Raw genomic sequence first — 14,063 nt, 5'->3', positions numbered from 1 at the left:
ATAGTTCTCTTGAAGAAATCCAGGTGTTATCAGAGTACACCAAAGGCTGTAAAATCAGGGAATGTGGAAGGACCCTACGTTGTAAGGTTTGCGAAAAGGCAAAGGTAAAAGGGTGCAGTTACCCCAGGGTGGAGAGGGTAACCACAAAACCCTTTGAGCTTGTTCACATAGATCTGTTGGGTCCCATGGAGGAACCAAGTCTAGGAGGAGCCAGGTTTCTGCTAACGATTGCAGATGATTTTTCGCAGAACTCCTGGACACATGCTCTCAAGTCCAAGGAAGATGCAGCACAACTGATTAAAAGTTGGGTTGAGGAGGTGGAACTAAGGTTCTCCACTAAGGTGCAAGCAGTCACCAGTGACAGAGGTGCAAAGCTTACTGGATCTGCTTTGCAGATGTTCTTTCACCAGAAAGGGATACGTCACAACGTGACTTCTCCTCAAGGGAGGGGGGTGGCAGAGCTTAGAAGTGAAGCTCTGGTTAAGGCTACACAGGTGTTGCTGTCAGACTCTGGGTTACCTCCAAGCTTTTGGATGGAGGCAATCAAGAATGTAAGCTTCACCTGGAATCGGACCTACAATTCAGTGGTAGGTGACACACCTTTTTTCATGTTACACGGCAGGAAACCCCAGATTCATTTTCTGCGTCCTTTTGGGTCAGTCGCATCTGTGCCGGTGCCTAAGGCTTTGCGAGGGCCAGGTGGACCCAAGTTCCAGAAAATGATCTTCTGTGGGTATGAGCCGGTTTCTAAAGCATGGAGATTTGCGTACCCAACAGGTGATCAGAGTAAACTGCTGATCAGTAAGCACGCTGAGTTCTATGAGCAGGATGAAAGGTCAAAGACTCCTGCAAAGCATGATGTACTCTCAGAATGTCTTTCTGATTCAGAGCAGGAAGATTCTGCTGATGAGGAGGAAGGAGAGCCAGAGGCTGAATCTGCTGATGAAGACCAGGTCACTTACCAGGGTCAAGAACAGGATGGGGCATCTCCACAAGTCGTTAGAAGAGAGCCCAAGAGTGAGTCTAGTTCTCCTGTTAGCGTAATGCAGAGAATTCGAAGACGCTTTAAGTCAGAGGGGGAATCCCGTGATGCAGAGGACACACCTACTGGCCGCAGTGAGTCAGAGGAAATACCTGAGTTTGTGCCCAGGCGGTCTAGTCGCACAATGAAGGGCATTCCACCTGAGAGGTATCAGGCCACAGGGGTGTGGGTTGGTTTCGCACAGTGCGAATCTGAGAGTTGTGAGGATGTTCCACAGGTGCCTGACAGAAATGCCAGGAAGGGGCACAAAAGGTCTGTAAAGGTAAATACCCATGTCACCTCAGGAATGGAGGGAAGAGGGGGTGTGAATGTTTTCAGAACTCACAGGGTTAAAGAGTTCTGTGTGTGACGTCCCTCGATTCCTGACGTCAGTTTTGGAAGGTGGGAGGAGTCTTACTCACTGTCTCTTTGTCTTTGAGAGAGACGGAAGTCGCCATGAATGCTAACAGCCCAGGGAATGTCTGAAGTGCTGTTTTTGTATTTTACTGCTGTAATAAAGGACTGATAAATAAACACACTAATGCCTAGGTGTGTTTGCATGGATCTGTTTTACACCGGAACGCAATAGCTCTCCGCTGTGTTTACTCTGCATGTCGTGGCTGAGCGAAGAATCGGCGCAGCTTGAGGGAAACGTGCCGGACCCGGAGATTGCTGTAAGCTGCACCTAATTGGGGTCGTAAACCAATTAGCCACGCCTTTTCTCACAGTTAATGCTTTACAGTCCCCTCCCACAACCTGACAGCCCTGCACATCCTCAGCCCCTGTTGGGTATGAGAGGGGAAACTTCCAAGGCCTAAGCCAAGGTTCCTACACCTGAATTCAATAAAGTTGTGGTCATAATTTCAAGAGGCCAGTGCTATGATAAACATGTTCCTTTCCTCCCTCTCTTGAGACCAAAGGGTTGTATTTCCAGCATTTCTTCCTTCTTCTTTATTATTGTTAGGCAAAACGACATGCAACTAAGAGGAAATGAAAACTTCTGTTAAGAAAGACACACAAGTGACTATCTTCCCTTTAATTATGAAAAGAACTGTAATTAATGTTCCCACTGATCACCTCATGGATTTGCACAGTACACTTTTGAAGCTAATGAGAAAGTCTGTGAAAGGTACTATAATGGAGACTTTAAAAGCCTGGTGCCCTTGGACTGTTTGGGATTACAACCCCAGCACCTGCAGCCAGCTTTGAATGATGTGAATTGTAGTCAAAAACATCTGAAGGATACAAGGTTGGAGAAACCTGATAAAAAAATATATCACCTCCAGCCATTATAGCTAGACTGGGAATCAGAAACCAGCAAGGATCCATCAGTGTCATCACCTTTTTCTTTCCAGTTTTCACAGTCTGCATTTCAGACATATGAGCAGACTAAAAGGCCAATTAGGTCAGGCTACTTCAATCACAAAAGCTGTAATACTCATAGGGGCATCTTAGTATATAGGGAAAAATTATTCCAAGGATGGTGGGATTATTGGTCTTGCTACTGATTCTACTTCCTAATGCTATATGCAAACCTCCCATTGTTAAATGCCATGTCCATGATCCTCACACTCCACTTCATCAGTATCACCAGGAAGGAGACCTCATCATTGGTGGCATAGCCTCTCACAGCATCATCGTCTCCAGTTCAATAGCCTTCACCGAAAAACCCCTACCAACATTGCTTGAAGAGCTAAAGTAAGAACTGGATAATTTTTCTTCTGTATTTTGATACCTTCTTTGGACCCTGGAGAGATCAGTTTTAGAGGAGTGGTAGTTAAACTGTGGCCCTGCAGTGGTTGTTGGACTCTATCAGTTCCATCAATAATAATGTACATAGTAGTACAACAACATCAGGTGGGCCACAGTTCTCCACCATTGTCCTAGAGGCAGAACTACTGTTTGGATGGAAGAGGTGTGTTGTAAGAGAAATGTGGTCAGGAGGCTCTCCACAATTTCCCCCCACTGAATTAAACATTAAGGTATGATATGAAGACATGTAATATTGTTGTGGAAATAATTGCATCAGTTTTGCTTCAGGGCCTCGAGAGAATGAAATAAGGGAAGGACTTCTATACAGATTATGAAACCAGAATTAAAAATATAGATCAGGGACATTTAAAAGTCTGCACTCCCCTCTCATAGAATTGTCCCCTACATCCCCTTTCTACCATTGTAGGCAAGGAGGAGGATCACTTGTAGTGATATCTGTTCAAGAGTTTCCTGCCCTGCAAAAAAATGAAGGAAATAATAAAGAATACTAATCAGGATGGCGTAGAACTGAGTTATGATAAATTTACAAAGTGTTACATGCCCTTCTGATAGAAAATGAAAATCTCTTTTTAGAGTGGTGCCAAAGAATTACCAGCACATCCTGGCCTTGCAATTTGCAGTGAAGGAGATCAACGAAAACCCTCAGCTCTTACCCAATGTCACTTTAGGCTTCCGCATCTATGACAGCTATTTCAATGCCAAGTGGACCTCTCATGCCACAATGTTGCTCATATCCACACTGGAAACATTTGTCCCCAACTACATCTGTGACATCAAGAAAAACTTGATAGCCATCATTGGGGGACTGGACTCCCAAATTTCCCTTCATGTGGCAACAATCTTGGATATCTATAAGGTTCCACAGGTGAGATATGTATCTCTCTGTCAAGTTATGGGAATTTAACACATCCAGATAGATTTGGATAAACCAATGTGCACATTTCAAATAATCAGGTAGGCCATGCTAATGGCAGATGCAAGCTAAGAAATAAAGTCTTGATAACACATAAGTTATTGCTTCAGATGTCCCTGATATATGATGACAGCTAACTGGCAGGTAAGTGTCGCTTGGCTTAGCAAAAATAGCATGCACAGGTGAAATGGTGAGGATTGGAAGGCCCAATTTATAATTGCTCCAGTGGTGCTCATAATACACAAGTCTAATATATTACTGTTGCTTCTGTTTCTTTCTCCTACTATCACAACTACGTTTAGCTCATATACGGCCCTGCTCCAGTGATGAATGATAAAACTCCAGGCCTTTCCTTCTACCAGATGATGCCCAAGGAAACCCACCAGTATAAGGGGATCCTGTCTTTGCTTCTGCATTTCAGGTGGATATGGATTGGGATCCTTACTTTCTATGATGAGAATGCAGAAAGATTTGTGCAAACTCTGGTCCCACTTTATTCCCAGAATGGCATTTGTTTTGCTTTCATAGAAAGAAGTCACAAATTTACTTACGTCTCTGAAATTGACGATATGTTCAAACTGGGTGCAAAAATACATGACAGAATAAATGATAGCAAAGCCAATGTAGTGTTGTTTTATGGAGAATCATATGCTGTGGCCTTTTTTAGATGGTATCCTTACCTATCAGAACTGGAACAAAGTTCAAATAAGCCAAACGGTAAAGTGTGGATCATGGCAGCCCAGGTAGAGCTCACTTCTTTTGTCTATCAACAAGCTTGGGATACTGAAATACTCCATGGGGTTCTCTCATTCACAACTCACTCAAATGACCCACCAGGATTTCATCAATTTATCCAGAGCAAATCCCCTACCAGCCCGAAAGGAGATGGCTTCATCTTGGACTTCTGGCAACAGGCATTTGGCTGTGTATTTCCAAATCGAGTGGTTGGCAGTGTGAAGGGAGATATTTGCACTGGGCAAGAGAAGCTGGAGAATCTTCCTGGTCCTTTCTTTGAAATGAGCATGACCAGCCACAGCTACAACATCTACAATGCTGTCTATGCTGTGGCCCATGCTTTACATGCCATGTCTACACCCCAAGTCAAACACAGACCAGTAATGATCAATGGAGGAATGAAGTTTGACAAACAACCACTGTGGCAGGTAATGGGCTGAACACCCTTCCTGAAAGAGGTTCAAAACATGTTCTGTTTCCTTTTCTATCTATCACTTTGGTAATTGTCACTTTGCTATGTAACCACTGCAGGAGTCGCCAATGTGGGTGCAGCAATGCCCTTGAAATCTTCCCCAGCTGCCTAAAGCCTCTTCCTCAATTCACTGCCCTTTGGCCATGAGATAGTTGCTTTATGTCTCTTGAAATGCAAATAGAGCTAATAGACTTCCCTGCCTATTGACATCAGACAGACAACGTCACTGTATTCATTTAGCTACCTACTTAAAACTTTTTTGTTTAGGCAAGTCTACCCAGAGACATGGGTCTTGATGGATTTTAATCTCTTTTCATTTTACTGCTAATTTTAATTGTTTTAAATCTTTTAAATTTCTTCTTTTGTGCTGCTTGAACTTAAAGTAGCAATACTGAAAGAGAACAAAAGAAAATGAATTCTATCCAAGCATGATATAGCCAACTTCTAGACTTTGCTTTCATCACCATTCCTTCCTCAACCTGTTTCTGAAACTATTTACACCATAGCTGTCAACCTTTCCCTTTTCATGCGAGGAATCGTATTCGGAATAAGGGAATTTCCCTTTTAAAAAGGGAAACGTTGACAGCTATGATTTACACCAACCTTTTAGACGACCATGGGGCTGATTCCCCATTTACCTCTGAAGTTGGTGCATAAAAGGAGTAATAAATCACATAACATTGCGTATAGAGAAAATGATATATTTTAGATAACAAAACAAACAGAGCACCCACTTTCTGTTAATAAAGTTTTTGTGGCTGTGTGGGCATTTGCTGCGGGAGATGTTAAGATGTTAAGAATCTGTAATTCAAAATGAACTTCCAAATGTAAGAAAATCTTTTTATATATATAAATAAAAATATAAAAAGAAAACTGCTTTCCTTCAAGGAGTATATTTGGAAACCTGCCATGAAAGTGAACATCATGATTGTCCTTTGCTGAACTTTGCTGATTGTCCTTTGCCTTTTCTATACTTTCTCTTTCTTTTTCTATCCAGCTCCATCATTTTCTGAAGGGTATCTCATTTAACAACAGCGCTGGGGATAAGATTTCCTTGGACCAGAATGGGGAGATACTAGCTGGATTTGATATTACCAATTGGATTCTTTTCTCAAACCAATCCTTTCAGAGAGTGAAGGTAGGAGGGGTGGATTCCCTGGCTCCTCCACAGCAAGCGTTGACCATCAATGAGGGAGCCATAAAATGGCACCATTGGTTTAACCAGGTAGGATGTTACCATTAGCCATTTGTGACTTTGAAGACTTGAACATAACATACAAAAATATTTTCATTGTACATTTTTCAGTCTTTATAAAATTGTATTATAGATGGCACAAGCTAAGAATTAATGTTATAAGCTAAATTCATAGCCTGTATACTGGTTCTTGTTTAACTGAAAGTGAATATAAGGACTGAAAACTTGAAGATAGATTTTGGTGATATTGAATATATTGTTTTGAGCTTGGAGAATCATTCTGGATGAAACCCTGGTTTCCCTTGCAATCCTGGGATCCTGTATCCTTGAGGGGTGAAGGGAAGATTGTTGAACTCACAGCTGTCCATGGAGGCACAGGTCAAATCTGTATCCAGGGCAGCTGTTTACCAGCTCCATCTGGTACGTAGGCTGAGACCCTATCTGCCTGCAGACTGTCTCACCAGAGTGGTGCATGCTCTGGTTATCTCCCGCTTGGACTACTGCAATGCGCTCTACGTGGGGCTACCTTTGAAGGTGACCCAGAAACTACAACTAATCCAGAACGCGGGAGCTAGACTGGTGACTGGGAGCAGCCGCCGAGACCACATAACACCAGTCTTGAAAGACCTACATTGGCTCCAAGTACGTTTCTGAGCACAATTCAAAGTGTTGGTGCTGACCTTTAAAGCCCTAAACGGCCTTGGTCCAGTATATCTGAAGGAGCATCTCCTCCCCCATCGTTCTGCCTGGACACTGAGGTCCAGCACCGAGGGCCTTCTGGTGGTTCCCTCACTGCGAGAGGCCAAGTTACAGGGAACCAGGCAGAGGGCCTTCTTGGTAGTGGCGCCCGCCCTGTGGAACGCCCTCCCATCACATGTCAAAGCGATAAACAACTACCTGACATTCAGAAGACATCTGAAGGCAGCCCTGTTCAGGGAAGTTTTTAATATGTGACATTTGAGTGTATTTTTCATCTTTGTTGGAAGCTGCCCAGAGTGGCTAGGGAAACCCAGCCAGATGGGCGGGGTACAAATAAATTATTATTATTATTATTATTATTATTATTATTATTATTATTATTATTATTATTGAAATAGTTCATTTGTCAAGGTAATGGCTTTGACTGGCTAGTTAAGTCTTGTGGCTTGCAGTAATAAATACAGTGGTACCTCTGGTTACAGACACTTCAGGTTACAGGCGCTTCAGGTTACAGGCTCTGCTAACCCAGAAATTGTGGGACGCGGGTGGCGCTGTGGGTAAAACCTCAGTGCCTAGGACTTGCCGATCGCATGGTCGGCGGTTCGAATCCCCGCGGCAGGGTGAGCTCCCGTCGTTCGGTCCCAGCTCCTGCCCACCTAGCAGTTCGAAAGCACCCTTAAATGCAAGTAGATAAATAGGTACCGCTTTATAGTGGGAAGGTAAACGGCGTTTCCGTGTGCTGCTCTGGTGCCGGTTTGCCGGAGCAGCTTCATTACGCTTTCCACGTGACCCGGAAGTGTCTGCAGACAGCGCTGGCTCCCGGCCTCTAGAATGAGATGAGCGCACAACCCTAGAGTCTGTCAAGACTGGCCCGTACGGGCAGGGGTACCTTTACATTTACCTAACCCAGAAATAGTACTTTGGGTTAAGAACTTTGCTTCAGGATGAGAACAGAAATCATGCATCAGCGGCGCAGCGGCAGCAGGAGGCCCCATTAGCTAAAGTGGTGCTTCAGGTTAAGAACAGTTTCAGGTTAAGGACAGACCTCCAGAACAAATTCAGTTCTTAACCCAAGGTACCACTGTATTTAAGCCAAAAAAGTGTCCATGTTTCAATTTTCAGCACTTTCTAAACTGTGGCTTCTTTTACAAAATTACTATAAAGTTTTGACACATTTGTACATCTCACAAGGCAGATTATGCATGCTGTTTCAAGGATTTAGAATAGCAGGTGTATAACTCTGAAGCTTAATTTGCATTAAGGGACACCACCACAACCCGTTAATGTCACTCTGGAAGACGGGATCCTTACTATAGAGCATATTAAAAACTTTACTGTATAAACTGCAAAAAAACAACAATAATTTATTGGAGTTTCCACTATGAGTCAATAGGAGATGTCAGGAAATGTTTCAAAATGGAATTGAAACAGGCTAGTAAGTGAATTTCTGAAATGAATGTTGTTGTTCTTTTGCAAATTCCTTTTAAGGAATAGCTTAACTTCCCCTTTTAGCTTTTCTTTGTGTCCAGTTATTATATTTATTTTTTTATATATATATATATATATATATATATATATATATATATATATATATATATATATATATATCTGTCTTTTATTTGTGTAATAGACACAGCCTAAGTCTGTATGTACTGAGAGCTGCCGCCCTGGTTTTTGCAGGAAGGTGAAGGAGGGGGAAGCATTTTGCTGCTACGATTGCATCCCATGTCCAGAAGGGAAGATTTCAGACCAGGAGGGTAAGAAATTGAATGTATATAGATATAGCTTGTTGCCTTTAATTGAAAACATGAATATATATAAAAAAATGCAATCACCAAGGTTCCTTTTTACAGCTTATAAAATATTGAGAAATTTAGCTGAAGAGGGACGTAATGAATGTGTGTGTGTGATAATTTGTGATTGTGGGTGTTGAATGCTGTTATTAAGGAAGAATTCTATAGCAAGATCCACCAGGTTGGACAGGATTAGTATAAAGTGAATTTTTCCGATGAACCAGGAGGTTTCTCTAACAGCTGCAAATATGCCAACGTATCTCCATCCAAGCTGAGCTGAGTGCAATGCTTCTTAAATTGATAAAAACCTTGAAAGGTGAGTGTTACGGGCGTGAAATGGGGCAGGGGGGGATTTGGATACAATGCATGAAGGCTATTCAGCTGGAATCTCAGCCTAAATTAAGTCAATGAAAAGGGTGGTGTAACCCTAACACTATTTTAAAAGCTTGTTTTCTCTCCGATAGCCTTTGGCTGGCTCAACCAACGACATCCCTGCTTTAGAATGGATTTTGGATCTGGTGCACTTCATGCCGTCTTAATTTATTCCAGGCTTGCTTTACTCCATCCTCTTGCCATAGTATTTCTCCATAAATGTGATATCTTCTTCTACAGCAGTCCTTGAAATCTGTTTTAACACTTTGGCTAGAGATGGCTGAATCTATTTCAAGACTTGTTACTTTCACATAATTTTGCACATAATTTGTTTGATTTATTTCATACTTAATCCTACATTCTCTATCAAAATCTGTTTAGGCATATATATTTTTGCTTACAAATCATGTTTGAATGTGCATTTTCTTTCTGGTAACGTATTGAAACATGTATTTTGATGCCCTTAAACTTCAGAAAATTGTGACCTGCAAGGGCTGGGGGTGGGAGAAAGGTTTGGAAACGGTATAGGGGCGATTTACTCGGAACAAAAGGCAAAATTAATAGTGAACAATGCAGTTACAGAAGAAGTTAAGATAGAGAAAGGGACACGACAAGGCTGCCCAATTTCCCCTTTGCTCTTTATTTCAGTCCTGGAGGTCTTGCTGAACATGATTAGAAGGGACCAACAGATTCAGGGTATACAGGTCGGAGCCAAACATTACAAACTGAAAGCTTATGCAGATGACCTAGTTTTGACATTACAGGAGCCAATCCCTAGTACTAGAAGAGCTTTGGAAATAATACAAGAATTTGGTCAGGTGGCAGGGTTTAAACTTAATAAATCAAAAACTATGGTTTTAGAGAAGAATTTAACACCAATTGAGAGGGAAAGGTTTCAGGGAGAAACAGGCTTAACAGTGGTGAAAAAAGTAAAATACCTAGGGCTGAATATGACTTCGAAGAATGTTAATTTATTTAAAGATAACTATGAAAAGTGCTGGTCTGAAGTGAAAAAAGATCTTGAAACGTGGACAAACTTAAAGCTTTCCTTACTGGGTAGAATAGCAGTTATCAAAATGAATGTATTGCCAAGATTGTTGTTTCTGTTTCAAACGTTACAGATAATTGACAAGATGGACTGTTTCAAGAAGTGGCAAAAAGAAATTTCTAGATTTGTCTGGCAGGGCAAAAAGCCCAGAATAAAATACAAAATTCTTACTGATGCAAAGGATAGAGGGGGGTTTGCCCTGCCGGACTTTAAACTATATTATGAAGCAGCAGCTTTTTGCTGGCTGAAGGAATGGCTACTTCTTGAGAATACAGACACTCTTGATTTGGAAGGACATGATAATGTTTTTGGATGGCATGCATACTTATGGTATGGTAAGGACAAAGCACATAAGGCGTTCAAAAACCATATTGTCAGGAAAGCATTGTTCAATGTCTGGGTCAGATATAAAGATTTCTTGGAGAATAAAACCCCAAGGTGGCTCTCACCTATGGAGGCTAAGGCCTTGAAAAAATCTAATATGAGATCAAATTGGCCAAAATATTGGGAAATTTTGGAACAGGAGGGAGACAAACTGAAATTGCAGAGCTATGAGAAACTTAAAGACAAGGCGCAGGATTGGTTACATTATTTCCAAGTAAGAGAGGCCTATAATTCGGACAGGAAAAATGGTTTCCAGGTGGAAAAATTGAAGTTGGAAACAGAATTGCTAGAACCCAGTGCTAAGGTATTGTCAAGAATGTATAATCTGCTGTTGAAATGGAATACTGAGGACGAAACGGTTAAATCTGCTATGATAAAATGGGCACAAGATATTGGTCATAACATTATGTTTGCTGACTGGGAACGGTTGTGGATCACCGGTATGAAATTTATGGCATGTAATGCCTTAAGAGAAAATATTATGAAAATGATTTACAGGTGGTACATGACCCCAGTCAAGCTAGCAAAAATCTATCATTTGCCCGATAATAAATGTTGGAAATGTAAAGAAACGGAAGGAACATTCTTTCACCTTTGGTGGGCCTGCCCAAGGATTAAGGCTTTCTGGGAAATGATCTACAATGAACTGAAAAAAGTATTTAAGTATACTTTCCTAAAGAAACCAGAAGCCTTTCTCCTGGGCATGGTCGGCCAATTGGTGCCAAAGAAGGATAGAACGTTTTTTATGTATGCCACAGCAGCAGCAAGAATACTCATCGCAAAGCACTAGAAGACACAAGATCTACCCACCCTGGAAGAATGGCAGATGCAAGTAATAGACTATATGGAACTGGCAGAAATGACCGGCAAAATCCGAGATCAAGGAGGAGAGCAGGTGGAAGAGGACTGGAAGAAGTTTAAAGTTTATCTACAAAAACATTGTAAAATTTATGAATGCTAAGGGCATTGTAAATGAAATGAAGGGGTTCTAGTGATTAAGATAAATAAGAGTACATAGGGAAGGATAAAGGATGAATTTGAATAATATGATATTGCTGAATTAATTTTTAAAGTGGAATACAAGAAAGGAAGGCGGGTGGAAGTAAGGAAAATATGATTTGGAAAGGTATTAACTTGAAAGAGAGCTTTTTTATGTTAAATTTTCTTTTTTATGTTGTTTTATGTTGTTGTTTTTCTCAGACATGAATGACTGCTATGAATGTGAAGATGAAAAGTATCCAAACACAAATAAGACTATATGTATTCCCAAGCATTCAACTTTCTTGTCCTTTGAAGAACCTCTGGGCCTCAGCTTAGCCTGTTCTGCTCTTTCCTTTGCTTTCATTACAGCACTGGTACTGGAAATATTTGTGAAGCACAGGGACACTCCTGTTGTGAAAGCCAACAACCGGGACCTCACCTACGCTCTGCTCCTCTCCCTCCTGCTTTGCTTCCTTTCTGCATTACTGTTCATCGGATATCCTGACAAGGTGACATGTCTCCTCCGACAAACTGCTTTTGGCATCATCTTCTCAGTGGCTGTTTCTTGTGTGCTGGCAAAAACCATCACTGTGGTTCTGGCTTTCTTGGCCACAAAACCAGGATCCAGGATGAGGAAGTGGGTGGGGAAGGGACTGGCAAACTCTATTGTCCTCTCTTGCTCCCTTATTCAAGCACTCATCTGCACTGTGTGGCTGGTTATCTCTCCTCCATTCCCTAATGCTGACATGAAGTCAGTGACTGAAGAAATTGTAATGGGGTGCAATGAGGGGACGGTAACTTTCTTTTACTGTGTCTTGGGCTACATGGGCTTCCTAGCTTTGGTCAGTTTCACTGTGGCTTTCCTTGCTCGGAAATTACCTGACAGTTTCAACGAAGCCAAGTTCATCACTTTCAGCATGTTGGTCTTTTGCAGTGTTTGGTTGTCCTTTGTTCCTTCCTACATGAGCACAAAGGGCAAATACATGGTGGCTGTGGAGATCTTCTCTATCTTAGCCTCCAGTGCTGGCTTGTTGGGTTGCATCTTTTCCCCAAAATGTTACATTATTTTGCTAAAGCCTGAGCTGAACAGTAGGGAGCACCTAATAAGAAGAAATTGCTGAAGAAATCAAAGGTCTGTGTCCTTGGCTATAATATCTAGTCTAGGGATTTGTACGTATCCTTGAACAAAAGCACCCAGAAACCTCCTCAATCTCCCATATTCAGCTATTCCAGATCCACTGTATCTCTGCTCACTGTGAAGTCTGCATTTGTCATTCTTAGCCCTCGGCACTGTACTATTCTGCTCTGATGCTCTTTTCCGCAACTTTTCCCCACTAGAGATTGGTGATCTTAGCCTGTCTAATACTATTTTATTTTTCTGCATGTGACTGTGTTAATGTATATCCTGTTCCACTCCAGTGGAGATTTCTTAGGATAGGTCTGTAGAAATCCTTTAAAATCTGAACATAGAAACAGTCACAAAATATAAGCACTGAGTACTAAAAGGTTTATGAAGGACCTGCCCTATCTTTTTTCTTTCCCCTTGCTTTCTTCAAAACCGTAAATCTGACAGTTAATCTGGGTAAAAATGTTTTGCCATCACACAAACACCAAGGAAGACTCAAGACACCACTTTAAGTTGGGGGGAAAGCTTATATTCATTAAATATAACATTAAGGAAAACGTATTATAACCATCTGCCCTTAGCAGCAGAGATAGGCAATTTCCATGACCATATTAAAGAAAGGGAAAGAGCAAAATAAATAACCAGCTAATTTAAAGGGAAATAAATATGTCAAACACCCAAAATGTAGTTATTTCAGATTCCACTTTGGGTTTGGCTGGATTTCACTGGTTTTTAGTCCAATAATGATATCTGCTTCTTCGCAATATGTTCAAAAAGCAAATAATAATAAAAAGATAAGAAACAAAAGATAAAGCTGGAGAAATGCTTGAAGAAGGGTGGGGGAAGAATGTGAAGCTTTTAGGGGTTGCCCCCCCCCATGCCAGCTGGCTTCAAGACATTCTTGCTGTTGTTTGTTTGAATCTTCTTGTTGCTTTCCTTTCTGTAGTCAGAGCCTGGGTAAATGCTTCCGCGTTGCTGCATTTTCAAACGTTTTTTAATGGTGAAATAATAAATGTGTACAGGTCAGATGGAGTATCAGCAATTCTCCATTTGTGTGGAGGTTGTGTTCCGGGTCATTACATGAATCAGTGGTCTAACCTCAGCCTGTTCAGTCCCTGTTCCACATCCTTTCGGGGCCAAAAATGATGCATGTATCAGCAGTCACAGGTCCATCAGGAACACGCAAAATGCCCACTGCCTGTACACGTTCTTGCAACCAGCAAAGACTTGGACTGGGAGGGACACATAAAGGCCTTGTAGGTTGGTTCCTGGTGTGCTAGGCTTGGTGGTAAGTTGGCAGGATCCTAATGCAAGTGAAAGAAGAGGGAGCCCATTAGGAAGAAACATCCCAAGTGAGTTGGAGATACCTTCATGCATGAAAGTAGGATCCCTCTTGGAGAGTGTTGGGGTCACATTGTAATATAGCTAATGAAATTAAATTCCTATACAAGAATCTGCTACCTTCAAACATTACTCTTTCTAATGATATAAAATCACTCATCGTACATGGACAACTCATATTCTTCTATTTCTCATTTTTGCTGTTGTGTA

The 14,063-nt window shown here is 41.5% G+C and overlaps 1 protein-coding gene across 1 annotated transcript; it reads left to right on the top strand.

Annotated features, from left to right (window-relative positions):
- Positions 1-719: 719 nt before the first annotated feature.
- LOC309356040 (vomeronasal type-2 receptor 26-like) lies at positions 720-12,507 on the top strand (the record flags this gene model as incomplete). Its single annotated transcript, XM_081887222.1, has 7 exons — positions 720-953; positions 2,607-2,719; positions 3,368-3,659; positions 4,211-4,870; positions 5,912-6,139; positions 8,439-8,565; positions 11,606-12,507. The coding sequence occupies 7 exons, from the start codon at positions 720-722 to the stop codon at positions 12,505-12,507; spliced, it is 2,556 nt and encodes an 851-aa protein (XP_081743348.1).
- Positions 12,508-14,063: the final 1,556 nt, after the last annotated feature.

The sequence above is a fragment of the Podarcis melisellensis genome, assembly GCF_964234715.1.
Source record: "Podarcis melisellensis genome assembly, chromosome: 13".
Taxonomy (NCBI): Eukaryota; Metazoa; Chordata; class Lepidosauria; order Squamata; family Lacertidae; genus Podarcis; species Podarcis melisellensis.
Note: the sequence above shows the minus strand (reverse complement) of the source record. Positions and strands in the feature narration are given on the sequence as shown.